At 38.9% G+C, this 26,786-nt stretch overlaps 1 protein-coding gene across 1 annotated transcript in view; it reads right to left on the bottom strand.

Moving 5' to 3' along the window:
- The window catches only part of LOC110145300 (solute carrier family 22 member 10-like), a 33,473-nt gene extending 7,091 nt beyond the window's left edge, over nucleotides 1–26,382 (bottom strand). The window contains exons 1-6 of the mRNA XM_020905522.2: nucleotides 25,724–26,382; nucleotides 24,917–25,020; nucleotides 12,712–12,866; nucleotides 12,445–12,613; nucleotides 2,352–2,475; nucleotides 1,760–1,875 (exon numbers count right to left, since the gene is read on the bottom strand). Coding sequence (XP_020761181.2) covers nucleotides 1,760–1,875; nucleotides 2,352–2,475; nucleotides 12,445–12,613; nucleotides 12,712–12,866; nucleotides 24,917–25,020; nucleotides 25,724–26,125 — 1,070 coding nt within the window. The 5' untranslated portion in view covers nucleotides 26,126–26,382. The remainder of the gene's footprint in view (nucleotides 1–1,759; nucleotides 1,876–2,351; nucleotides 2,476–12,444; nucleotides 12,614–12,711; nucleotides 12,867–24,916; nucleotides 25,021–25,723) is intronic.
- Between the last annotated feature and the right edge of the window lie 404 nt (nucleotides 26,383–26,786).

Below are 26,786 nucleotides of genomic sequence, written 5' to 3'. Positions count from 1 at the left end.
AATGCATGTGTTGTGAACTTAGTTGCTCAGTCATGTCAGACTGTGTGTGACCCCATGGACTGTAGCCCACCAGGCTCCTCTGTCCTGGGGATTCTCCAGGCAAGAACACTGGAGAGGGCTGCCATGCCCTCTTCCAGGGGATCTTCCCAACCCAGGTCTCCCACACTGCAGGCAGATTCTTTACCATCTGAGCCACCAGGGAAGCCCCCCCAAAAAGGGAGGCACTAATTTCCATGTGAGTATTATTTGGTGTGTTTTCCTCATCTTCTAGCTTCCATTCAGTGCCTCAGTGCTTCTTCATTATGAAAAAGCATAATGAAGTTAAGTGCAGAAATGGTTTACTAGGATATGCCTGGGAAGAGATCAATTATGAAATGCAACAGTCACTTACTTAAGCTTGTCAGTGAGTCTATGTTGTCCTGTATGCTTCTTGTGCATGAGCATTCAGTATTCAAAAACTAAGAATTATATTTAAAATGTCTCCTCCTGACTCTACCAAAGTAAGTACTTATATCCCCTCAAGAGACAATGATCAAGATCTCCTTACAGAAGCCCTTGTGCTAACACACAAATAAAATGTATCCAAACTGGAAACAAATAGAAGTCCACCAACATTGAAGTACATAAAGAAATTGTAGTGTATTCATCTAATGAAAACTGAAGCACTAGGGAGGAGAACCACCCAATGGTACATGCAGCAGAATGGGTGAATCTTCAAGAATGAGCATGAGAAAGGGGGGCCTGTCACAGAATCCTTGTATCATTTACATTATGTGAAGGTCAAGATTAGGCAAGACTCTTCTGAAGTGAAAGAGGTCAGAGCAGTTGGACAGGTGAGGGCCATGAGGAGAGAAAAAGAATGAGGCAGTGGTGGAGGTGGTGGTGTTCATTACTGTACAGGATATGTGAGGGGAATCCTGGGTGTCAGGATTTTCCTGCTTTGATCTGGAGGATGCTACATTTTTACATATTGAAGTATTCATTGATCTGTATATATTCATAATATCTTCATGTATCTATTGGCAAAAATTGCTTCAATTAAAATTTAAGGAAAAAATAAACCCCCAAATCCACACTGTGACAGAAATTCTCAATGTAAACCTTCACTGAAGAGACTGACAGAATGATATAACCAACTCTACTTCATATGCTAATTTCTGTGGCAGTATTATTTGGTGTGTTTTCCTCATCTCTTATTTTCAAATCAGTGCCTCCCTCTCACAACACTGTTGTAATTAATGAAATAGCTTCATGTCCCCACTCTTTGAATGTCTCTATGTAAAGCTATGTTTTATCGAGTAGTCGTGTATGGATGTGAGAGTTGGATCATAAAGAAGACTGACTGCCAAAGAATTGATGCTTTCAAACTGTGGTGCTAGAGAAGACTTTTGAGAGTTCCTTGGACAGCAAGGAGATCAAATCAGTCGATAATAAAGGAAGTCAGTCCCAAATATTCATTGGAAGGACTACTGCTGAAGCTGAAGCTCCAATATTTTGGCCAGCTGATGTGAAGAGCCAGCTTGTTTGAAAAGACTCCGATGTTTGTTGGAAAAGATTGAAAGCAAAAGGACAAGGGGACTGCAGAGGATGAGATGGTTAGATAACATCACCAACTCAGTGGACATGAGTTTAAGCAAACTCCAGGAGATAGTGGAGGACAGAGGAACCTGGCATGCTATAGTCCCTAGGGTCACAAAGAGTTGGACATGACTTAGCAACTGAACAATAGCATCAACCACATGCATTGTGTAAAGCCTACCTCACAAAGGAGAGAAGACAGGCGCTTTTACGCAGGTTGGGTGTGCGGAACAAGTCAAACACAGTAGGTTTGGTCTGTGCTGCCTCCAGCTCCTCCTGCATGGTCGCTTTCAAGCCCTTCAACAACAAATACACATCACTTGCTGACATAGTGCCAGGTATTGTGATGAATACTGGCACCCAATAGGGTAGGAGAGATACATTCTCTTTCTTTGTGTACAACAGATGACACATGCAATCACTTGTGTGAACGTGATATGAAGGAGGATCTAGGGAGTTAAGGGAGACTCCAGGAAATTACACAGCAACAAAGATTTTTTTTTAAATGAGGCCATGGCAGAGGGAAGTGGGCAGGGTATCCATGAGAGCACATAGGCTGCAGGTTCAAATCAGGAGATGAACTAAAAGAAGTCTTGCACAGTGTTCAAAGCTCCTTTTGTAAGAAATAGGCATGAAAGACCAGAAAATTGAGCTTGCATTCTCAATTAGATGGCCTTGTTAGAAAAGCAGTTTGTCTATCTCAGTAAGGAGGAGGCAGGTATTAGTTCACGACCTCCCTCCAACCCAGTAACCACCTTGCCTTTCCAGCTTACCTCCATACTCAGGATTTCTTCAGCGTTCTTTATTCCATTTCTGTGTGCAACTTTTCTAAGTTCCTTTAAGCCCTCGTCTGGTTTATTGGTGACAATCAGCCACCGCGAAGATTCCACCAGCCACCTGATGAGAGAAAGCAGACAGGTATAGTCAACCCTTCTTCGCTTATTTGCTATTTGATTATTGACCACATGTTTTATGTCTCCCACCTACTATCCACAACATCAACTAGATGTTCATGTTGTGTTAAACTAATTCTGGGAAAATATGAGAGTGACAACTCCATGCCAGGATGACAGACTTGGAGACAAATTGCCTTTACGCTTATTCAGCAGGAGTTTTTCCTAGAAGTTGATGAAGGTTAAACTGGAGAGTGCATCACATACATAATTCCCTGTCAAAGCCTGACATGGGATCTAGCAACTTTGTGCACATAATATGTATTCTTTAAAAAAAAAAAAAAAAAGATGTCGGGGGAGGAGCCAAGATGGCAGAGGAATAGGACGGGGAGCTACGGACGGAGACCCGTCCCGGGAAGGGAGTCTTAATAGAGGAAGTTTCCAACCACCAGGAAACCCTCGCACTGGCGGGTCTGGGGGAAGTTTTCAAATCTTGGAGGGCAACCTAACTGGGAGGAAAAATTAAATAAGGCCCACAGATTACGTGCCTAAAGGCAACTCCCAGCAGAAAAGTACCCCAGACGCCCACACCCACCACCAACAAGGCGGGGCGGAACGGAGAGGAGCAAGTGGCATTGCTCAGGGTAAGGACCTGGCCCGAAGGCCCTGAGAGCAATCGGAGGGAGCTCTTTTAAACTGTGGGATAGCAAGGGAGAAAATTAACCGGCCCGAACACACTGCTGACGGTTCGCAAAACAAAGGGACTGAGAAACTCCAGAGAAGAGCCGGCCCATCCCCGCTGGAGGTAGGAGGCAGGGGGGAGGGGAAAGGGGCAAACTCAGCCCCAGAGAAGCCACCCCCTCCCACACTGCAAACAGGCCCCCGGTTCCTATCTAAAGAATTCCTGAGATTCTGGATGGTCGACATCCGCTGCCGGGAGGGTCGCGGCTAGAGGTCGCGGCTAGAGGCCAGCTCCCCTGAACAAACGCAAGCCGCAGGCACCTGACCGGTGGTGCGCGCTGGGGCCGTGGAGGGAAAAGGCGCGCTGCATCCAGGGAGAGTGCACCCAAGCCTCTGGCTGCCTGAACCGCTCAGGCCGGGGAAGGCACAAAACGCAGGCGCAACCGAATCCGCGCTTTTGTGGAGTACCCAAAAACTGGAAACACACTCAACGCAGGGCCCGCTCCATATAGAGCAGCCGGGAGCCTGAGCAGTGTAGACTGGGAAAGCACAGACACCCCAACCCAGTGTGGCCAGAACATGGTTAGTGCTATCCACACACAGCGATATCTGTCTGCAGCGCCCCGCCCTCCCTGTAGCAGGACTGAACTGAACTAGCGAACCTAAATAAGAGATCACCTCTACTCGCCTGTGTCAGGGCGGAAATTAGACACCGAAGAGATGGCAAACAGAAGCCAAATAAACAAAGGGAACCTCTTCAGAAAGGACCAGTGCAACAGATTAAAATCCCTGAAGGTAACACCAACTACACCGGAAGGGCCCTATAGTTCTCAAGAAGTGTAAGCTGGAAAGAGGAGCTATCTGAAATTGAACTGAACCTACACTGACTGCAACAGCTCCAGAGAAATTCCTAGATATATATATGTATATTTTTTGTTAAATTTAAAAAAAAAAATTTTTTTTTCTTCCTTTTTTTCTCTTTTATTTTCTTTTAAAATTCCCTATTACTCCCCCATTACTCCTCAACTTTCATTTTCATATATTTTTATGATTTTTTTTAATTAGGGAAATTTTTTTTTCTTTTTCTTGTTTTTCTCTCCTATTTCCTTTTAAAGTCCTCTAATACTCCTCTATTATTCCTTAATTTTCATTTTCATTTCACTATAACCTTGAAAAAAAAAAGAGAGAAGCCCTATTTTTTTAAACTGAACTTCATATATATTTCTAAATTTTGTGTCTTTGTTTTTGTTTTTAAATATTGTATTTCAAAGAGTCTAACCTCTACGCTAGATTTTTAATCTTTGTTTTTCAGTATGTGATATAAATTTTGGACATTTAAGAATCCAATATTCAGTTCCCATTTCTATTCAGGAGTGTGTTGATTACTCTCTCCCACTTTTGACTCTCTGTTTCCTACCTCGGAACACCTCTATTTCCTCCTTTCCCCTTCTTTTCCCAATCCAATTCTGTGAATCTTTGTGGGTGTCTGGGCTACAGAGAACACTTTGGGAATAGATAACTGCGTAGATCTGTCTCTCTCCACTTGAGTCCCCCTTTCTCTCCTCCTGCTCACCTCTATCTCCTTCCTCCCTCTCCTATTCTTCATGTAACTCTTTGAACCTCTCTGGTTGTCCCTCACAGTGGAGAATCTGTTCACCATTAACCTAGAAGTTTTATTATCAGTGCTGTTTAGTTGGAGAAGCCTTGAGACTATTGGAAGAATAAAACTGAAATCCAGAGGCAGGAGACTTAAGCCCAAAACCTGAGAAAACCAGAAAACTCCTGACTACATGGAACATTAAGGAATAAGAGACCATCCAAAAGCCTCCATACCTACACCAAAACCAACCACCACCCAAGAGCCAATAAGCTCCAGAACAAGACATACCACGCAAATTCTTTAGCAACGCAGGAACACAGACCTGAGTGTCAACATACAGGCTGCCAAAGTCACATCTAACACATAGACCCATCGCAAAACTCATTACTGGACACTCCATTGCACTCCAGAGAGAAGAAATCCATTTCCATGCACCAGAACACTGACACAAGCTTCCCTAACCAGGAAACCTTGACAAGCCAATCGTCCAACCCCACCCACTGGGTAAAATCTCCACAATAAAAAGGAACCACAGACCACCAGAATGCAGAAAGCCCACTCCAGACACAGCAATCTAAACAAGATGAAAAGGCAGAGAAATACCCAACAAGTAAAGGAACATGAAAAATGCCCACCAAATCAAACAAAAGAGGAGGAGATAGGGAATCTACCTGAAAAAGAATTTAGAATAATGATAATAAAAATTATCCAAAATCTTTAAAACAAAATGGAGTTACAAATAAATAGCCTGGAGACTAAGATTGAGAAGATGCAAGAAATGTTTAACAAGGACCTAGAAGAAATAAAAAAGAGTCAATTAAAAATGAATAATGCAATAAATGAGATCAAAAACACTCTGGAGGGAACCATGAGTAGAATAACAGAGACAGAAGATAGGATAAGTGAGGTAGAAGATAAAATGGTGGAGATAAATGAAGCAGAGAGGAAAAAAGAAAAAAGAAGTAAAAGAAATGAGGACAACCTCAGGGACCTCTGGGACAATGTGAAACACCCCAACATTTGAATCATAGGAATCCCAGAAGAAGAAGACAAAAAGAAAGGCCATGAGAAGTTACTCAAGGAGATAATAGTGGAAAACTTCCCTAAAATGGGGAAAGACATAGCCACCCAAGTCCAAGAAACCCAGAGAGTCCCAAACAGGATAAACCCAAGGTGAAACACCCCAAGACACATATTAATCAAATTAACAAAGATCAAACACAAAGAACAAATATTAAAAGCAGCAAGGGAGAAACAACAAATAACACACAAAGGGATTCCCATAAGGATAACAGCTGATCTATCAATAGAAACCCTTCAGGCCAGAAGGGGATGGCAGGACATACTTAGAGTAATGAAAGAGAATAACCTACAACCTAGATTACTGTACCCAGCAAGGATCTCATTCAGATATGAAGGAGAACTCAAAAGCTTTACAGACAAGCAAAAGCTGAGAGAATTCAGTACCACCAAACCAGCTTTTCAACAAATGCTAAAGGATCTTCTCTAGACAGGAAACACAGAAAGGTGGTATAAACGCAAACCCCAAACAACAAAGTAAATGGCAACGGGACCACACCTATCAATAATTACCTTAAATGTAAATGGGTTGAATGCCCCAACCAAAAGACAAAGACTGGCTGAATGGATACAGAAACAAGACCCCTATATATGCTGTCTACAAGAGACCCACTTCAAAACAAGGGACACATACAGACTAAAAGTGAAGGGCTGGAAAAAAATATTTCACGCAAACGGAGACCAAAAGAAAGCAGGAGTCACAATACTCATATCAGATAAAATAGACTTTCAAATAAAGGCTGTGAAAAGAGACAAAGAAGGACACTGCATAATGATCAAAGGATCAATCCAAGAAGAAGATATAACAATTATAAATATATATGCACCCAACATAGGAGCACCACAATATGTAAGGCAAACGCTAACGAGTATGAAAGAGGAAATTAATAGTAACACAATAATAGTGGGAGACTTTAATACCCCACTCACAACTATGGATAGATCAACTAAACAGAAAATGAACAAGGAAACACAAACTTTAAAGGACACAATGGACCAGCTAGACCTAACTGATATCTATAGGACATTTCACCCCAAAACAATCAACTTCACCTTTTTCTCAAGTGCACACGGAACCTTCTCCAGAATAGATCACATCCTGGGCCATAAATCTAGTCTTGGTAAATTCAAAAAAATTGAAATCACTCCAGTCATCTTTTCTGACCACAGTGCAGTAAGATTAGATCTCAATTACAGGAAAAAAATTATTAAAAATTCAAACATATGGAGGCTAAATAACATGCTTCTGAATGACCAACAAATCATAGAAGAAATCAAAATATGCATAGAAATGAATGAAAATGAAAACACAACAGCCCAAAACCTATGGGACACTGTAAAAGCAGTGCTAAGGGGAAGATTCATAGAATTACAGGCCTACCTCAAGAACCAAGAAAAAAGTAAAATAAATAACCTAACTCTACACCTAAAGCAACTAGAGAAGGAAGAAATGAAGAACCCCAGGGTTAGTAGAAGGAAAGAAATCTTAAAAATTAGGGCAGAAATAGATGCAAAAGAAATTAAAGAGACCATAGCAAAAATCAACAAAGCTAAAAGCTGATTTTTTGAAAAAATAAACAAAATTGACAAACCATTAGCAAGACTCATTAAGAAACAAAGGGAGAAGAACCAAATTAACAAAATTAGAAATGAAAATGGAGAGATCACAACAGACAACACTGAAATACAAAGGATCATAAGAGACTACTACCAGCAGCTCTATGCCAATAAAATGGACAACTTGGAAGAAATGGACAAGTTCTTAGAGAAGTATAACTTTCCAAAACTGAACCAGGAAGAAATAGAAGATCTTAACAAACCCATCACAAGCAAGGAAATCAAAACTGTAATCAGAAATCTTCCAGCAAACAGAAGCCCAGGACCAGATGGCTTCACAGCTGAATTCTACCAAAAATTTAGAGAAGAGCTAACACCTATCTTACTCAAACTCTTCCAGAAAATTGCAGAAGAAGGTAAACTTCCAAACTCATTCTATGAGGCCACCATCACCCTAATTCCAAAATCAGACAAAGATGCCACAAAAAAAAAAGAAAGAAAGAAAAGAAAATTACAGGCCAATATCACTGATGAACATAGATGCAAAAATCCTTAACAAAATTCTAGCAAACAGAATCCAACAACATATTGAAAAAAATCATACACCATGACCAAGTGGGCTTTATCCCAGGAATGCAAGGATTCTTTAATATCCACAAATCAATCAATGTGATACACCATATAAACAAATTGAAAGATAAAAACCATATGATTATCTCAATAGATGCAGAAAAAGCCTTTGACAAAATTCAACACCCATTTATGATTAAAACTCTCCAGAAAGCAGGAATAGAAGGAACATACCTCAATATAATAAAAGCTATATATGACAAACCCACAGCAAGCATTACCCTCAATGGTGAAAAATTGAAAGCATTTCACCTGAAATCAGGAACAAGACAAGGGTGCCCACTCTCACCACTACTATTCAACATAGTTTTGGAAGTGTTGGCCACAGCAATCAGAGCAGAAAAAGAAGTAAAAGGAATCCAGATAGGAAAAGAAGAAGTGAAACTCTCGCTGTTTGCAGATGACATGATCCTCTACATAGAAAACCCTAAAGACTCTACCAGAAAATTACTAGAGCTAATCAACGAATATAGTAAAGTTGCAGGATGTAAAATTAACACACAGAAATCTCTTGCATTCCTATACACTAACAATGAGAAAACAGAAAGAGAAATTAAGGAAACAATACCATTCACCATTGCAACAAAAAGAATAAAATATTTAGGAGTATATCTACCTAAAGAAACAAAAGACTTATACATAGAAAACTATGATGAAAAATCACTGATGAAAGAAATCAAAGAGGACACAAACAGATGGAGAAATATACCATGTTCATGGATTGGAAGAATCAATATTGTCAAAATGGCTATTCTACCCCAAAGCAATCTCTAGATTCAATGCAATCCCTATCAAGCTACCAACGGTATTTTTCACAGAACTAGAACAAATAATTTCACAATTTGTATGGAAATACAAAAAACCTCGAATAGCCAAAGTAATCTTGAGAAAGAAGAATGGAACTGGAGGAATCAACCTGCCTGACTTCAGACTATACTACAAAGCCACAGTCATCACGACAGCATGGTACTGGAACAAAGACAGAAATATAGATCAATGGAACAGAATAGAAAGCCCAGAGATTAATCCACGAACCTATGGACACCTTATCTTCGACAAAGGAGGCAAGGATATACAATGGAAAAAAGACAACCTCTTTAACAAGTGGTGCTGGGAAAACTGGTCAACCACTTGTAAAAGAATGAAACTAGAACACTTTCTAACACCATACACAAAAATAAACTCAAAATGGATTAAAGATTTAAATGTAAGACCAGAAACTATCAAACTCCTAGAGGAGAACATAGGCAAAACACTCTCCGACATAAATCACAGCAGGATCCTCTATGACCCACCTCCCAGAATACTGGAAACAAACGCAAAAATAAACAAATGGGACCTAATGAAACTTAAAAGCTTTTGCACAACAAAGGAAACTATAAGCAAGGTGAAAAGACAGCCCTCAGATTGGGAGAAAATAATAGCAAACGAAGCAACAGATAAAGGATTAATCTCAAAAAATATACAAGCAACTCCTCCAGCTCAACTCCAGAAAAATAAATGACCCAATCCAAAAATGGGCCAAAGAACTCAACAGACATTTCTCCAAGGAAGACATACAGATGGCTAACAAACACATGAAAAGATGCTCAACATCACTCATGATCAGAGAAATGCAAATCAAAACCACAATGAGGTACCATTATACGCCAGTCAGGATGGCTGCTATCCAAAAGTCTACAAGCAATAAATGCTGGAGAGGGTGTGGAGAAAAGGGAACCCTCTTACACTGTTGGTGGGAATGCAAATTAGTACAGCCACTATGGAAAACAGTGTGGAGATTTCTTAAAAAGCTGGAAATAGAACTGCCATATGACCCAGCAATCCCACTTCTGGGCATACACACCAAGGAAACCAGATCTGAAAGAGACACGTGCACCCCAATGTTCATCGCAGCACTGTTTATAATAGCCAGGACATGGAAGCAACCCAGATGCCCATCAGCAGGCGAATGGATGAGGAAGCTGTGGTACATATACACCATGGAATATTACTCAGCCATTAAAAAGAATTCATTTGAATCAGTTCTAATGAGATGGATGAAACTGGAGCCCATTATACAGAGCGAAGTAAGCCAGAAAGATAAAGACCATTACAGTATACTAACACATATATATGGACTTTAGAAAGATGGTAACGATAACCCTATATGCAAAACAGAAAAAGAGACTCAGATATATAGAACAGACTTGTGGACTCTGGGAGAAGGCGAGGGTGGGATGTTTCAAGAGAACAGCATTGAAACATGTATATTATCTAGGGTGAAACAGATCACCAGCCCAGGTTGGGTGCATGAGACAAGTGCTCTGGCCTGGTGCACTGGGAAGACCCAGAGCGATTGGGTAGAGAGGGAGGTGGGAGGGGGGACCGGGATGGGGAATACATGTAAATCCATGGCTAATTCATTTCAATGTATGACAAAAACTACTGTAATGATGTAAAGTAATTAGCCTCCAACTAATAAAAATAAATGGAAAAAGGAAAAAAAAATAAAATATTTGAGACAATATTTGATATTAAGGAAAATAATTTTCAAATAACTTTACTACCTCTATACTAATAAGAGGTTCAAAGAAGGATGCCAAGAAAGTACCTAAAACCCCATAGCCAAAAGTTCGTTGTTATTCCTTATTCTTTCCTCCAGTCAGTTTTCATTCCAATCCCAAAGAAGGGCAGTGTCAAAGAATGTTCAAACTACCATACGATTACACTCATTTCACATGCTAGCAAGGTAATGCTCAAAGTCCTTCAACCTAGGCTTCAACAGTACATGAATTGAGAACTTAGAAATGTATTTACAAGTTGGGTTTAGAAAAGGCAGAGGAAGCAGAGATCAAATTGGCAACATCCACTGGATCATAGAAAAAGCAAGGGAGTTCCAGAAAAACATCTATTTCTGCTTCATTTATGCTAAAGCCTTTGACTGTGGATCACAACAAACTGCGGAAATTTTTTAAAGAGATGGGAGTACCAGACCACCTTACCTGTCCCTGAACCTGTATGCAGATCAAGAAGCAACAATTAGAACTGGACATGGAACAATGGACTGATTCAAAATTGGGAAAGGAGTATGTCAAGGCTGTATATTGTCACCCTGCTTATTTAACTTATATGCTGAGTGCGTTGTGCAAAATGCCAGGGTGGGTAAAGCACAAGTTGAAATCAAGATTGCCAGGAGAGATATCAAAACCTCACATATGCAGATGATACCACACTAAGGGCAGAAAGTGAAGAGGAACAAATGAGCCTCTTGTTGAGGGTGAAAAAGGAAAGTGAAAAACCTGGCTTGAAACTCAACTTTCAAAAAACTCTTGGTATAGGGTTTGCTTAGGCGACACATGATGCCTGCCTTACTTTAAAGCTATTTACCACAGTTCTGTTAAATAGTGTGGAAGTCCTTTTGCAGCCTGATGTGCACATCTTATGATCAGGATAGTTTCTCCACCTTACCTAGTTACCTACAAGCAGGTAGGAAATATAGTGGATTCACCCTAAAATGTCCAATCTGTATTGACGTATCTTATTAGTGTTTTGATGTTGGTTTTCTAAAACAATCTGATCAATAAATCTTACCTAGATCTTTCAAAAATACTAAAATCATGGCATCTTGTCCCATCACTTCATAACAAATAGAAGGGGGAAAAGTGGAAGCAGTGACAGATTTTATTTTCCTGGGTTCCAAAATCACTGTTGACCTTTAACTGCAGCCATGAAATTAAAAGATACTAGCTACTTGAAAGGAAAGCTATGACAAACCTAGATAGCATATTAAAAAGCAGAGACATCACTTTGCTGACAGAGGTCCATACAGTCAAAGTTATAGTTTTTCCAGTAATCAGGTGCGCATGTGAGAGTTGGACCATAAAGAAGGCTGAGCACCAAAGGAATTGATGCTTTTGAACCGTGGTGCTGGAGAAGACTCTTGAGAGTCCCTTGGACAGCAAGATCAAACAAGTCAATCCTAAAGGAAATCAACCCTAAATATTCATTGAAAGGACTGATGCTGAAGCCAAAGCTCCAAATCTTTGGCCACCTGATGTGGAGAAATGACTCATTGGAAAAGACTTGATACTCAGAAAGATTGAAGGCAAAAGGAGAAGGGGAAGGCAGAGGATAAGATGGTTAGATAGCATCACTGAGTCAATAGACATGAATTGGAGGAAACCCTGGAAGTCAGTGGAAGGCAAAGGATCCTAGCATGCTACAGTCTTTGAGGCTGCAGAGTCAGATGTGACTTAGCAAGTGAATGACAACAACAAAGCTGCTCCTGGAATCTCAAAGTGTATAGAATGAACAGATGAGAAACATGGGTTTTATATCCAAACAATAAGAAAGGGCCCAGGGAATAAGGAAGTCAATATACTGCAGTTCAATATGCATTTTCACCCCAGTTCCCTTAAGTCAGAATGAGAGAGAAGATTTTACCTTGAGGACAGAAAGAAAACAAAGAAAGGTATAGACACCACCAGCTGCAGGGTGCGCCACTCTCGAAAGATAAAAGCCAGTCCTCCCAGCATCATCTGTCCAATACTAAGGGCACAGGACACCAGTGTTATTACCATGGCTTTTGACTGGGATCTGGTCCACTCTATAACTGAAAGAAACACAATTGAGGTAGTAATGTTAGATGAAGAAATTTCAAGATCAAATTTAAGGTTTGGAAAATGGAAGAGATCGAAATTGTCAACTTACTGAGCATACTGTTATTTGATATGATGACCACAGCAGAACAGCCTGACCAGAAGCGTAGGGAGCAGTAAATGAGGAAGGTGGGGGCAAAGGCCACACAGGTCCCAGAGATGGCGAACTGGAGCAAACAGCACCTGAGAATCAACTTCCGCCCAAACCTAAGAAACAGAAGGCAGTTAGAATATGAAAGCAATGATAATTTGGGGGAAAACATTAAGAAAGCAAAACCATACACTGAAATGTAAAGAATGCTTTAACAAATGATTCTTTGTACCTGAACGCTTGAAAAATCAAGAGCTAAATCAACAATGGAAATCTCCTCAAATAACATTCCTTGTCTACATTGTACACTAGCAATACCAAAACTTCATACTCCAATCACCAATGGACTCTGTCATCTAGCATACAAAGAGAACAACAATGTGGGAAATTGTAACATACTGTAAGCACGTATTTTACTAACTTACATATTTAACAAACTAGATAGTCTATCCAGTGTGTAGACCACAAAAGAGCTAAAAGTGTACTTGGGTCTCTAGGATCAGACAGATTAAGGCTACACTGATACAAAAGATTAGTGGGGAATGCAATGAAGTTGTAGGAGGTTTATGTAAGGATCACTCTTTGTTGAATTTGGATTTATTGGTCTCAAGCAATATGTTTTTCTAGAACAGAATGTAACAGCACTACAACACATATAGAGGATATTATATAAATCTCTCAGAGAAAAGAACTATGTAAGATGGAGAATGAACAAGAAAAGATGAAGGACAAAAGAAGGAAAAATAAATTTTCTGTTTCATTGAGAGTCATGAAAACAGAGTCTTAGGGGAGACATCTAGGACTTAATAAGATGTGCAAATCTATATATCCAGTAATAAAAACAGATAAACATGTTTGGGATCAGGAATTTCTCTGCAATATTTAAATGGAATTCTTAAAGTATTCAAACAGTTCCTCTGAAAACAGAAAATGAGCAACATAGGAATAAACACATCAAATAATCATATATGTAATCATTATCATAAAGAAAATAATTTAGAAAACACAAAATGATTTGATAGACAAAAATTGTAGCAATCATATCAAACTAATTTCAATTGATAGAAATTACTAGAATGGATTTCTTTGAAAACTTAATTTTTTGCTTTTCCTGCATCACAGGCATATTCTTTACCATCTGAGCCACCAGGGAAGCCCATGCTTCCCACAATAGTACTTAAATTATTATAGGTTAAAACTAAATTGACAAAAAACATATACAACACAAATAGTAATAATAATAAGCTGGAATATTTATATCAACATCAAATAAAATAAATTTCAAAGCAAAATACATTTCCAGAAATAATAATGCTAAAGATGTCAAATGTATCTCTTTTTTAAAAAAAAAAGATTTTCTTTGATATGGACCATCTTTTAAAGTCTTTAATTGAGTTTGTTAAAATATTGCTTCTGCTTTAGGTTTTGGTTTTTAGGCCTCAAAGTATATGGGATCTTAATTTCCTGACCCAGGGATCAAACTGACAACCCCTGAACTGGAAGGTGACATCTTAACCACTGGGCTGTCAGGGAAGTCCTTATGCTACTTTCCCAGTAGTGCTCACTGAGAATCATTCCATGTATGGATGTAGTTTTTTATGTGTTCAGGGTGGGAGGGTGAGCTACACATCCTCTTGAACTACCATCGCACTCATTTCTGATTTTTACTTCTTGTTATTCTGGTCATCCTAGTGTGTTTGAACTGGTTTCAATTCAGATTTTTTAAGCTGAAGCACACTTGATTTAATGTTGTGCTAGTTTCGGCTGTACATCAACACGAGTCAGTTATACATATACATGTTGTCATTGTTCAGTTACTAAGTCGAATTCAACTCTGTGACCCCATGGACTGCAGCACACCAGGCTTTCCTGTCCTTTATTATCTCCCAGAATTTGCTCAAACTCATGTCCATTGAGTCACTGATGGCATCCAACCATCTCATCCTCTGTTACTCCCTTCTCCTCCTGCCCTCAATCTTTTCTAGCATGAAGGTCTTTTCCAAAGAGTCAGCTCTTCGCATCAGGTGGCCAGTGTTGGAGCTTCAGCTTCAGCATTAGTCCTTCCAATGAATATTTCCTTTAAGATTGACTGGTTTGATCTCCTTACTGTCCAAGGGGCTCTACTCTTTTCTAGACTCTTTTCCCACATAGGTCATTACAGAGTATGGAGGAGAGGTCCCTCTGCTATGTGTGTACAGGTGTGTTAGTCACTCAGTTGTGTCCAATTCTTTGCAACCCCATGGACTGTAGCCCACCAAGCTCCTCTGTCCGTGGGATTCTCCAGGCAAGAATACTGGAGTGGGTTGCCATTCCCTTATCCAACTCCCTCTGCTATACAGTAGGTCTTTCAGTTCAGTTCAGTTCAGTCGCTTGGTCATGTCCAATTCCTTGTGACCCCATGGACCAGCGCATGCCAGGCCTCCCTGTCCATTACCAACTCCCAGAATTTACTCAAACTCATGCCCATTGAGTCCATGATGCCATCCAACCATCTCATCCTCTGTCATCCCCTTCTCCTCCTGCCTTCAACCTTTTCCAGCATCAGGGTCTTTTCAAATGAGTCAGCTCTTCACATCAGGTGGCAAAGTATTGAAGTTTCAGCTTCAACATCAGTCCTTCCAATGATCACCCAGGACTGATCTCCTTCAGCATGGACTGGTTGGATCTCCTTGCAGTCCAAGGGACTCTCAAGAGTCTTCTCCAACACCACAGTTCAAAAGCATCAATTCATCGGCACTCAGCTTTCTTCACTGTCCAACTCTCACATCCATATATGACCACTGGAAAAACCATAGCCTTGACTAGACGGACCTTTGTTGACAAAGTAATGTCTCTACTTTTTAATATGCTGTCTAGGTTGGTCATAACTTTTCTTCCAAGGAGTAACTGTCTTTTAATTTCATGGCTGTGGTCACCATCTGAAGTGATTTTGGAGCCCCAAAAAATAAAGTCAGGCACTATTTCCACTGTTTCCCCATCTATTTGCCATGAAGTGATGGGAACAGATGCCATGATCTTAGCTTTCTGAATCTTGAGCTTTAAGCCAACTTCTTCACTCTCCTCTTTCACTTTCATCAAGAGTCTTTTTAGTTCTTCACTTTCTGCCATAAGGATGGTGTCATCTGCATATCTGAGGTTATTGACATTTCTCCTGGCAATCTTGATTCCAGCTTGTGCTTCATCCAGCCCAGCGTTTCTCATGATGTACTCTGCATATGTTAAATAAGTAGGGTGACAATATACAGCCTTGATGTACTCCTTTTCCTATTTGGAACCAGTCTATTGTTCCATGTCCAGTTCTAACTGTTGCTTCCTGACCTGCATACAGGTTTCTCAAGAGGCAGGTCAGGTGGACTGGTATTCCCATCTCTTTCAGAACTTTCCACAGATTATTGTGATCCACACAGTCAAAGGCTTTGGCATAGTCAATAAAACAAAAATAGATGTTTTTTTGGAACTCCCTTGTTTTTTTGATGAGTAGGTCTTTATTAATTATCTATTTTATATATTGGGGTTTCAATATAGTTTTGATTGGCATGGCTTAATAAGTGATGCTGTTGTGCTTCTTTTCATGTGCTTCTTACAAGTTGTATATCTTCTTTGTAAACAAATGTTATCTATTCAAATCCTTTGGTAATTTGTCCACTTTATTGAGGTATAATTGACAAAAGCAAATAAATTGCATATATGTAAGATGTTCAGTGTGATGATTTGATATATGTATATTGGGAAGTGATCACTTAAACCAAGCTTATTAATATACCCATCATGTCACAGATACAATTTTTGTGTGTGAGAGAGCACTTACGATCTAGACTCATGCAAGTTTTGAGTATACAGTAAATTATCATTAACTATACCTACTCACTTAAAAAGACGCTGATGTTGAGAAAGATGGAAGGCAGAAGGAAAAGGAGAGGCAAAGGATGAGATGGTTAGATAGCATCATCTACTCAGTGGACATGAATTTGAGCAAACTCCGGGAGAGAGGAAGGATGTGGGAGCCAGGCATGTTGTAGTCCACGGGGTCGCAAAGAGTTGGACACGACTTAGGGACTGAAAAACAACAACTGTGCCATACACGACCAGGATATATTCATCATGCAAGACTGAAACTTCATACCCTTTGACCAACATCTCCCCATTTCTCTCACCCCCAAAATCTTGACAATCACTTCTCTACCTTATCTTCCTCTGGTTCAAGTATTTCATAATCCGCATATAAGTTAGTCATGCAGTATGTGTCTTGTGTCTAGCTTATTCATGTAGTATAATAATACATTCATAGTATAATTATTTATTTGTGTTACTGCAATTGATAAGATTTCCAATGAATCACAGCCTTGTTACGGTGAAGGTGTTTGTGTAGCTCAATAGAACTAGGAGCCACATCATGAAGGGCCACCAAAGACTGGTAGGTCATAGTAAAGAGTTCTGGCAAAACATGGTCCACTGGAGGAGGAAATGGCAAACCACTCCAGTATTCTTGTGGCAAGAACCCCATGAGCATTATGAAAACATAAAACGATATGACACCAGAAGACCAGCCCCCCAGGTCAGAAGATGTCCAATATGCTACTAGGAAAGAACAAGGGGCAATAACAAAGAGCTCCAGAAAGAATTAACTGGACCAAAGCTCAAATGAAGCTCAGTTGCGGATGTGTCTGGTGGTAAAAACAAAGTCCGATGCTCTAAAGAAAAATATAATATAGGAACCTGGAATGTTAGGTCCATGAATCAAGGTAAATTTGATGTGGTCAAACAGAAGATGGTATCAGTGAACTAAAATGGATGGAAATGGGGGAATTTAATTCAAATGGCCATTATATACACTACTGTGGACAAGAATCCCTTAGAAGATATGGAGTATATTTAAAGACTCCAAAATACAGTATGTGTGTGCAATTTCAAAAGCAATGAAATGACCTCAGTTGTTGCCAAAACAAACCATTCAACATCACAGTAATCCAAGTCTATGCCCTAGCTACTGATGCTGAAGAAACTGAAGTTGACTGGTTCTATGAAAACCTACAGCCTCTTATAGAACAAACACAGAAAAAGATGTCCTTTCCATTATAGGGGATTGGAATGCAAATGTAGGAAGTCAAGAGATACCTGGAGTAACAGGCAAGTTTGGCCTTGGAGTACAAAATGAGGCAGGTAAAGGGCTAACAGAGTTTTGTCAAGAGAACACACTGGTCATAGCAAATATCTCATCAAGCATGATGCTGAATATTTTCAATTTTTTAACCATCCATTGATATGATACTTTATTCTGTTAATATGCTATATCATGTTGAGTGGTTTGCATGTTTTGAACCATTCTTGCATGCTTGGGGTAAAAACCACTTGTTCATGGTATAAGATGCTTTTACTGTGTCATTGAATTTGGTTTATTAGTATTTTAATAAGGATCATTGCATCTGTGTTTACCATTGATATTGTCCTATAGCTTTATAGCTTTAACTATAGCTTTAGTTCCCTGTTTTTTTCATTGCTATGGTATCAGTACAACACTGGCCTAGTAAATGAATTTTAAAATATTATCCCATCTTCTGTTTATATGGATAAATTTAAGATGGGTTGGTATTGATTCTACTTTAAACGTTTGGTAGGACCACAGGACAGGAAAAGGTCAGTTTTCATTTCAATCCCAAGAGCAGTGCCAAAGAATGTTCAATGTGCATGCTAAATCACTTCAGTCATGTCCAACTCTTTGCAACCCTGTGGACTGTAGCCCACCATGATCCTCCGTCCATGTGATTCTCCAGGCAAGAATGCTAGAGTGAGTTGCCATGCCCTCCTCCAGAGAATCTTTCCAACACAGAAATCGAACCAGCATATCCTATGGCTCCTGATTTGCAGGCGAATTCTTTACCACTGAGCTACCAGGGAAGCCCAAGAATGTTCAGACTATTGAACAGTTGTGCTCTTTTCTCATGCTAGTAAGGCTATGCTCAAAATCTTTCAAGTTAGGATTCAGCAATACGTGAACCAAGAACTTCCAGATGTACAAGTTGAGTTTAGAAAAGGTAGAGGAATCAGAGATCAAATTGCCAACATTCATTGAATCATAGGGAAAGCAAGGGAGTTCCAGAAAAACATCTACTTCTGCTCCACTGACTATTCTAAAGCCTCTGACTGTATGGATCACAACAAACTGTGGAAAAATGTTAAAGAGATGGGAACACCAGACCACCCTACGTGTCTCCTGAGAAACCTATGTGCAAGTTAAGAAACAACAGTTAGAACAAGACATGGAACAATGAACTGGTTCAAAATTGAGAAAGGAGTCCATCAAGGCTGTATATTGTCACCCTGTCTATTTAAGTTTATACAGAGTACATCATGTGAAAGGCCAGGGTGGATGAATCACAACCTGGAATCAAGACTGCCAGGAGAAATATCGACAACCTCAGATATGCAGATGATAGCACTCTAATGGCAGAAAGTGAAGAGGAACTAAGGAGCTTCTTGATGAGGGTGAAAGAGGAGAGTGAAAAAGGTGGCTTAACACTATGGAAAACAGTGTGGAGATTTCTTAAAAAGCTGGAAATAGAACTGCCATATGACCCAGCAATCCCACTTCTGGGCATACACACCGAGAAAACCAGATCTGAAAGAGACACGTGCACCCCAATGTTCATCGCAGCACTGTTTATAATAGCCAGGACATGGAAGCAACCCAGATGCCCATCAGCAGGCGAATGGATGAGGAAGCTATGGTACATATACACCATGGAATATTACTCAGCCATTAAAAAGAATTCATTTGAATCAGTTCTAATGAGATGGATGAAACTGGAGCCCATTATACAGAGCAAAGTAAGCCAGAAAGATAAAGACCATTACAGTATACTAACACATATATATGGACTTTAGAAAGATGGTAACGATAACCCTATATGCAAAACAGAAAAAGAGACTCAGATGTATAGAACAGACTTGTGGACTCTGGGAGAAGGCGAGGGTGGGATGTTTCAAGAGAACAGCATTGAAACATGTATATTATCTAGGGTGAAACAGATCACCAGCCCAGGTTGGGTGCATGAGACAAGTGCTCGGGCCTGGTGCACTGGGAAGACCCAGAGCGATTGGGTGGAGAGGGAGGTGGGAGGGGGGACTGGGATGGGGAATACATGTAAATCCATGGCTAATTCATTTCAATGTATGACAAAAACTACTGTAATGATGTAAAGTAATTAGCCTCCAACTAATAAAAATAAATGGAAAAAAATAATAAATTTCGGTATGTTGGGACTTGAAAAAAAACAAAAAAAAAAAAAAAAGAAAAAGGTGGCTTAAAACTCAACATTCACAAAACCAAGATCATGACACCTGGTTCTATTACTTCATAGCAAATAGATGGGGAAGTAGAAACAGTGACAGATTTTATCATCTTGGACTCCAAAATCACAGCAGATGGTCCCTGAGGCTGTGAAATTAAAAGAAGGTTGCATCTTTTAAAGAAAGTTATGACAAACCTAGAGAGCATATTAAAAGGCAGAAATTTCACTTTGCTGACAAAGGTCCATATAGTCAAAGCTATGGTTTTTGCAGTAGTCATATGTGGATGTGACATTTGGACCATTAAGAAGACTGAGAGCCAAAGAATGGATGCTTTTGAATTGTGGTGCTGGAGAAGACTCTTGAGAGTCCCTTGGACTGCAAAGGGATCTAACCAGTCAATCCTAAAGGAAAACAGTCCTGAATATTCATTGGAAGGACTGATGCTGAAACTGAAGATCTAATACTTTGGCCACCTAACATGAAGAGCCGACTCATTGGAAAAGACTCCAATGCTGGTAAAGATTGAGGACAGGAGGAGAAGAGGGCAACAGAAGATGAGATTGTTGGATGGCATCACTGACATAATGGACACAAGTTTATGCAACCCCAGAAAATAGTGAAGGACACGGAAGCCTGGCATGCTGCAATCCATGGGGTCACAGTCAGATATGACTTAGTGACTATACAATGAACAACAACATATGTGAAGGGAGAAATAGACAATACAATGACAGGAGGGAAATTCTATACCATGTTTTTGACAATGGAAAGAGATCATCCAGACTGCAAGTCAATAAAAGCACGATAAACTTGGATTATACTTTAGAGCAAACAGTCTTAACAGATACAAAGAACATTTCATTCAACAGCAGCAGAATACACATGCTTCAGTGCACAGTGAACATTTTCTGAAATAGATTATATACTATGTCACAAAAAAGTCTTAGTAAAGTTAAGAAGATTGAAATTCTGTCAAGTATCTTTGTAACTAACCACAATAAGATGAAGCTAGAAATAAATAATGGATGGAAAGCTGGAAAACTTCAAATACATAAAAATTAGCTAAAAAACCAATGGGACATAAAGTAATTCAAAAGAGAAATCCCCAACATCTTGAAATAAACAAAAATGGTAATACAACACATCAAAACTTGTGAAATGCTGCAAAATCAGCTCTAAGAATAAACTTTACAGCAATAGATGGGGCAGTTATGAAAATGAAGCCTCTCAAATTACATTACTTTAACCTTAAGGAACAGAAAAAAGAGAGAGAGAGAGAGAGAGAGAGAGAAACAAGTCCACAGTTAGCAGAAAAAGTTAAATAACAAAGAGAAGGTCAAAAATGAAATAAATGGAAACCAGAAAATCAATAACAGCATCAACAAACCCAAGAGATTATTTTTTAAGAAATGAACAAAATTGACAAACTTTATCTAAACTAAAAAAATGAAAGAAGACTCAAAAATTTTTTAAAAAGGAGACATTTCAGCTAATACCACAGAAATACAGAGGATTGTAAAGAGACTGCTACTGACATTTATAAAGAATAAAGTTGATAAGCTAGAATAAATGGATAAATTCTTATTTATCTAAGTCATAAAAACAGAAAACCTGAACTACCAATAATGACTAAACTTTTGCCCCATAAAAAATGTATTGTTACTGTCAAAACTATTTAAGCAGATCATGTAATTCAGTATCAAAAAGTAAATAACTCAAATTTTTAAATGGTCAGAAGACCTAAATAGACATTTTTCCAGTGAGGACATACTGACAGCCCATGGGCAGATGACAAAATGCTCAACATCATTAATTGCTAGAAAAATGAAAAGTAAAAGCACGCTGAGATATCACCTTGTACATATCAAGATCACTATTAAGGAAAAGACAACAAATAACATCTGTCGGAAAAAGTATGGAGAAAAGCGAACTTTCATGAAATATTGGTGAGAATGTAAATTGGTGCAAAAACTGTGTAAAACAATATGGAGGTGCCTCAAAAAATTAAAATAGAACTACCATATGATCTAGCAATACCATTCCTGGTATTGCTAAAAGAAAAAAAAAACAGAAAAAAAAGCGATAATTCAAAAAGATACATGCATCCCAATGTTCATTGAAATATTATTTATAATAGCCAAGATATAGAAGCAATCTAAGTGGCCGTTAACAGATGAATGAACAAACAAGATATGGTACATATATACAATGGGATATAATTCAGCTATAGAGAAGAAGGAAATTCTGTCATTTGCAACAACGTGGATGGACCTGTATGCTTAGTGAAATGAGGGAGACAGAGAAAAACAAGTACTCTATCACTTATATGTGAAATAAAAAACTAATAGAAAAGAATGAATGTGACAATAAAGAAACAGTCTCACAGATACAGAAAACAAACTGGTATGGGATTAAAAGATATAAATATATCTTTTATGTATAAACGTGCCTTTATGTATAAAATAAATAAACCACAAGGATCTACTGTACAGCACAGAAAAATGTAACCATTAATTCATAATAACTTTAAATGGAGCATAACCTATAAAATATTGAAATATAATTTTGTGTACCTGAAGATAATATAATGCTACAAATCAACTATATTTAAATTTAAAAAGATAGGACCAGATGGTTTCACAGGTGAGTACTCCCACACATTCAAATGACAATTAACACCAATTCTTTTCAAACATTTCCAAAAAATTAAAGAGGAGGGTGTACTCTCAAACTCACAGGAAAAGACCACCATTTTCATGCTAGATAAGAACATTACAAGAAAACTAAAGACCAATATCTCTGCTAAATATAGATGCAAAAATTTCTTAACAAGATATTAGAAACCAAACTTAACAGCACACTAAAAGGATTATACACTATGATTAAGTGGGATTTATCCCTAGGATGCCTGGAGTTCAACATACACAATTCAATGTATGCAATATACAACATTAATAGAATGAAAAATAAAAATAATATGATCATCTCAAAAGATGCAGGAAAAGCCATTTGACATAATACAATATCTTTTTGTGATAAAAATACTCAATTAGGGATAGAAGAAATGCACATCAACATAATAAAGGTAATAGATGATGAGTCTTCAGATAATAGCATACTTAGTATGGACAGGTTGAAAGATTTTCCTCTCAGTTCAGGGGGGGAAAGGAGGTGCCAGCTCACCCCTCCTATCAACGTAATCTTGGAAGTCCTATAAGTGCTATGAGTCCTGGAAGAGCTATAAGGCAAGAAAAAAAAAAAAAAGCATCCACTGGAAAGGAGGAATTATATTGACTTTGCATATGATATGAAATTCTATATAGAAAATTCTGAAAACTTACAAAAATTTTTTCAATTCACTAAAAGTGGATTAAAGACTTAAACATTACCCCAAAACAGTAAAATTCCTGGAAGAAAGCAAAAGGAAAATCTCCTTGACATTGATCTTGGCAACAATATCTTAGATATAATAGCCATCAGAAGCAGCATGAGGATATATCTCACCATTATTTTGATTTCTATTTCTCTGGTTATTAGTGATGTTAAGAGTCTTCTCATATACTGATTGACTATTTCTATATGTTCTTTGGAGAAATATCGACTGAGGTCCTTTGCCATTTTAAAAATCAGGATATTTGAGAGCTTTTGTTATTTGTTGTAATAGTTTCTTTGGATATTAACTCTTTATCAGACATATGCCTTTCAAATATTTTGTCTTATTCTGTAGGTTTCCATTTCATCTTCCTGATCATTTTCTTTGCAATGGAGAAGTTTCTAGTTTGACATAACCCCACTTGTCTATTTTTGCTTTTGATACCAATGTCCAGAGCTCTTTATCTATTTTTAGTTCAAAATCTTTGACTGAACTATAAGTTTCCTGCTTCTTCACTGAATTTTTTTCTCTCATCTTCATAACATACTGCCACACACTAACACACACATATCTATAAGCATCTCCACATATCAGTATTATCTAAATTAATCAATCAGCTTTGGTTGTGAATCATCATAAAAGGCTCACTTAGAAGACGGGCCAATATGAGCACTTTGGCTGTGAAATCTCTTATGAATTACACGGAGGTGATACATTCAGAGTTCACAATTTTCAGATGTAAGAGGAAATGATATTAGGCTTACAGACAAGCGGTGTTTTAAGCCTCCCACTTCCCCTACAGAGGACTCGATGTGTGGCTGCCACCGTCGTTCTCTTACTTTTGGATGACCACCGCCAGGTACAAGATAACCCAAACGTCCCACAACACAAATTACATCACCTGAGGTTTACAGATTAGTTAACTCAGGTGGCTGGAAATATTACCAAGCAAAACCAAACATCCACGTTATAGTCACAATTATTTCTTAATTCAGCTTCAGAAATGTCTCACCAAACACCAAAGTTTTCTAGAAATGAATACAGTGGGTACCAAGACAGCAGGACCAATATGAGAACCCACAGGCATTTAGCTCACAGAGTCAAGGAGTGAATTAACATACAGCCATAACATATAAACCCCCAATATTGTTTCTCCAAAAAGATTGAACCTCCTGTCTTGAAGCACCTTACTCTCACTTCTCATTGGTGATTTCTGCTCATTTTTACACATGAAGTTTATGGTAACCCTCCTCTTCTGTTCTGAAATGCCCCCTGACCTAATAGAGATGTTATTTCTGTGTCCAGTACAATGAGCTCTGTGACAAAAAAAAAAAAATTGCATTTGTAACAATAAGTCTAATTCTCCATTTGCATCTATAGCTCCCTAGAAACCAACAGTATAAACTGCCTATTGGAACTCAATAAAGAATTCTTTATGAAAGAGTTAATAGAAAACTGTGAAACTACCCCGAGGAAGGGCAGCAGTGATGTGGAGATACTCACCTGTCTGAGAGAAGGCCATATATGAGGCTTCCCACCAGCATTCCAGCCATGAATAGGGACTGACCCACTGATTTCTGTGACTGATGCTCACAAATGAGGTCCCACTGGAAGAGAAGGAGACCAGAACAGAGGAGCTTCACAGCTTCTTATATCCCTCAACGAACGGTCACTCACTCTAACAACCCTCAGGGAACACACCTCTGATTTCCTTGGAACATTTACTCACATACATTACTCAAGCCTCACCTTAAGCATGGAATCCTCTAAATCCTCGACTAAATCCTCTAAATTCTATCATGACAAATCATATTCACTTAGCACTGTGTGCCTCACTGGTTCTCAAACTTTGCCACACATTGAAAATATTTTTATTGAAAAATAAAAAAAATATTTTTTTTCATTACTGATGCCTGGATTTTACACATGGGATAAAATGTATTTGGTTTGTTTCTTTGATAAGAATCCAGGTCATGGAATTTTTTAAATTAATATAAATATTTCTGATTTGCACATAGGCTAAGAGCATGTGCATGTGACCAAGAATAATTTTCCACAATTTATATCAAGTACTAACTTGGCTAAACATAAAACTTCACACAAAACTTAAGTTTTGTGATAGTAAAATTCATAACCAGTTTGTTAATTTCAGTGTCCTCAAATTGTAAGTAATTGACAATTTAAAAAAATCAACAATCACTGTTTGCTAAAAGAATGAAAGCTGGCTACCTGAATGTTGAACCTGTGTTTACTTTACATTATTCTAAACACAGAGAACAAGTACCCACAAGAGGTAAATGGGGTCTTTACCTCACTCACGACGGTGGAGGAGAACAAGCTATGGTCATACACCCAGCCGTCCACACAGGGCTCCGTGTCCAGGTCAGTCATGTTGGGGAAGGTCCCATTCAGGTGAAGGAGCTGCCACTGGGGGTGGAGGAAGCGGCGACACTTCTCTGGCTTCAAGTTCGAATCCAGTGGGATGGAGATTCTCAGGAGGACATCAGGGCTGAGGATCCCTGTGTCATTACCAGAGACAGTGGCATTATCGAGGATGTGGACCCAGCAGCGATGACCAGGAACAGCTGCAGTGAAGTTCTCCAACAGTGAGTGACAGACTACTACCATGTAAATGGGGAGAACAAAAACAATCTGAAGCATCTGGAATTTCCCCAGGCCACCAGCTTTATCCAGGAGCTCCTCAAAGGCCATTGTGAACAGGTGATCCTCAAGAAGAGTCACAATGACTTCCAAGCTGCAACTTCGAAGGGAGAAAACAGTACCCTTTCATTAATTCACATTAAATCTATCTGACCTCATATCAGGTTCTCCTCACTATCGAGTGGATCCAACTCACCTCACTACTGCAACAGATAAATGGAAACAGTTTCCCTAGTCCTTTTGGAAGCATAGGATGTTTGCTTTTTAATAGTCATAGGGAAAATTATTTACCAAAGATACTTGTATCTGATGAACATTAAATCTGTTTAAAGATTTACTCTCTGATGTGCTTGTCCTCAGTGATTCTGCATCAGCAACAGTGAACTTTGGCATGTACATGGTCTCTAAACAAGTTAAAATAAACCCACTACCAGTATTCAGTCATTTTCAGAAGATGGAAAGGACAGAATTGAACTGCTTTATGATTTTTCTGTGGAAAGAACAAAAAAGGAAGGGTTTTATGTGTTTATATGTACTTCACTGTTGTTGAAGTTCACTTGCTAAGTCATGTCCAACTCTTTGCAACCACATGGACGGCGGCACACCTGACTCTGTCCTCCGCTAATTCCCAGAGTGTGCTGAAACTCATGTCCACTGAGTCAGTGGTGCTATCTAACCTTTCACCCTCTGCCGCCCCCTGCTGCTTTTGCCT

Source organism: Odocoileus virginianus, chromosome 28 (assembly GCF_023699985.2).
Source record: "Odocoileus virginianus isolate 20LAN1187 ecotype Illinois chromosome 28, Ovbor_1.2, whole genome shotgun sequence".
Lineage (NCBI taxonomy): Eukaryota > Metazoa > Chordata > Mammalia > Artiodactyla > Cervidae > Odocoileus > Odocoileus virginianus.
The sequence above is the reverse complement of the archived record's forward strand: the minus strand, read 5'-3'. Positions and strand labels throughout refer to the sequence as shown.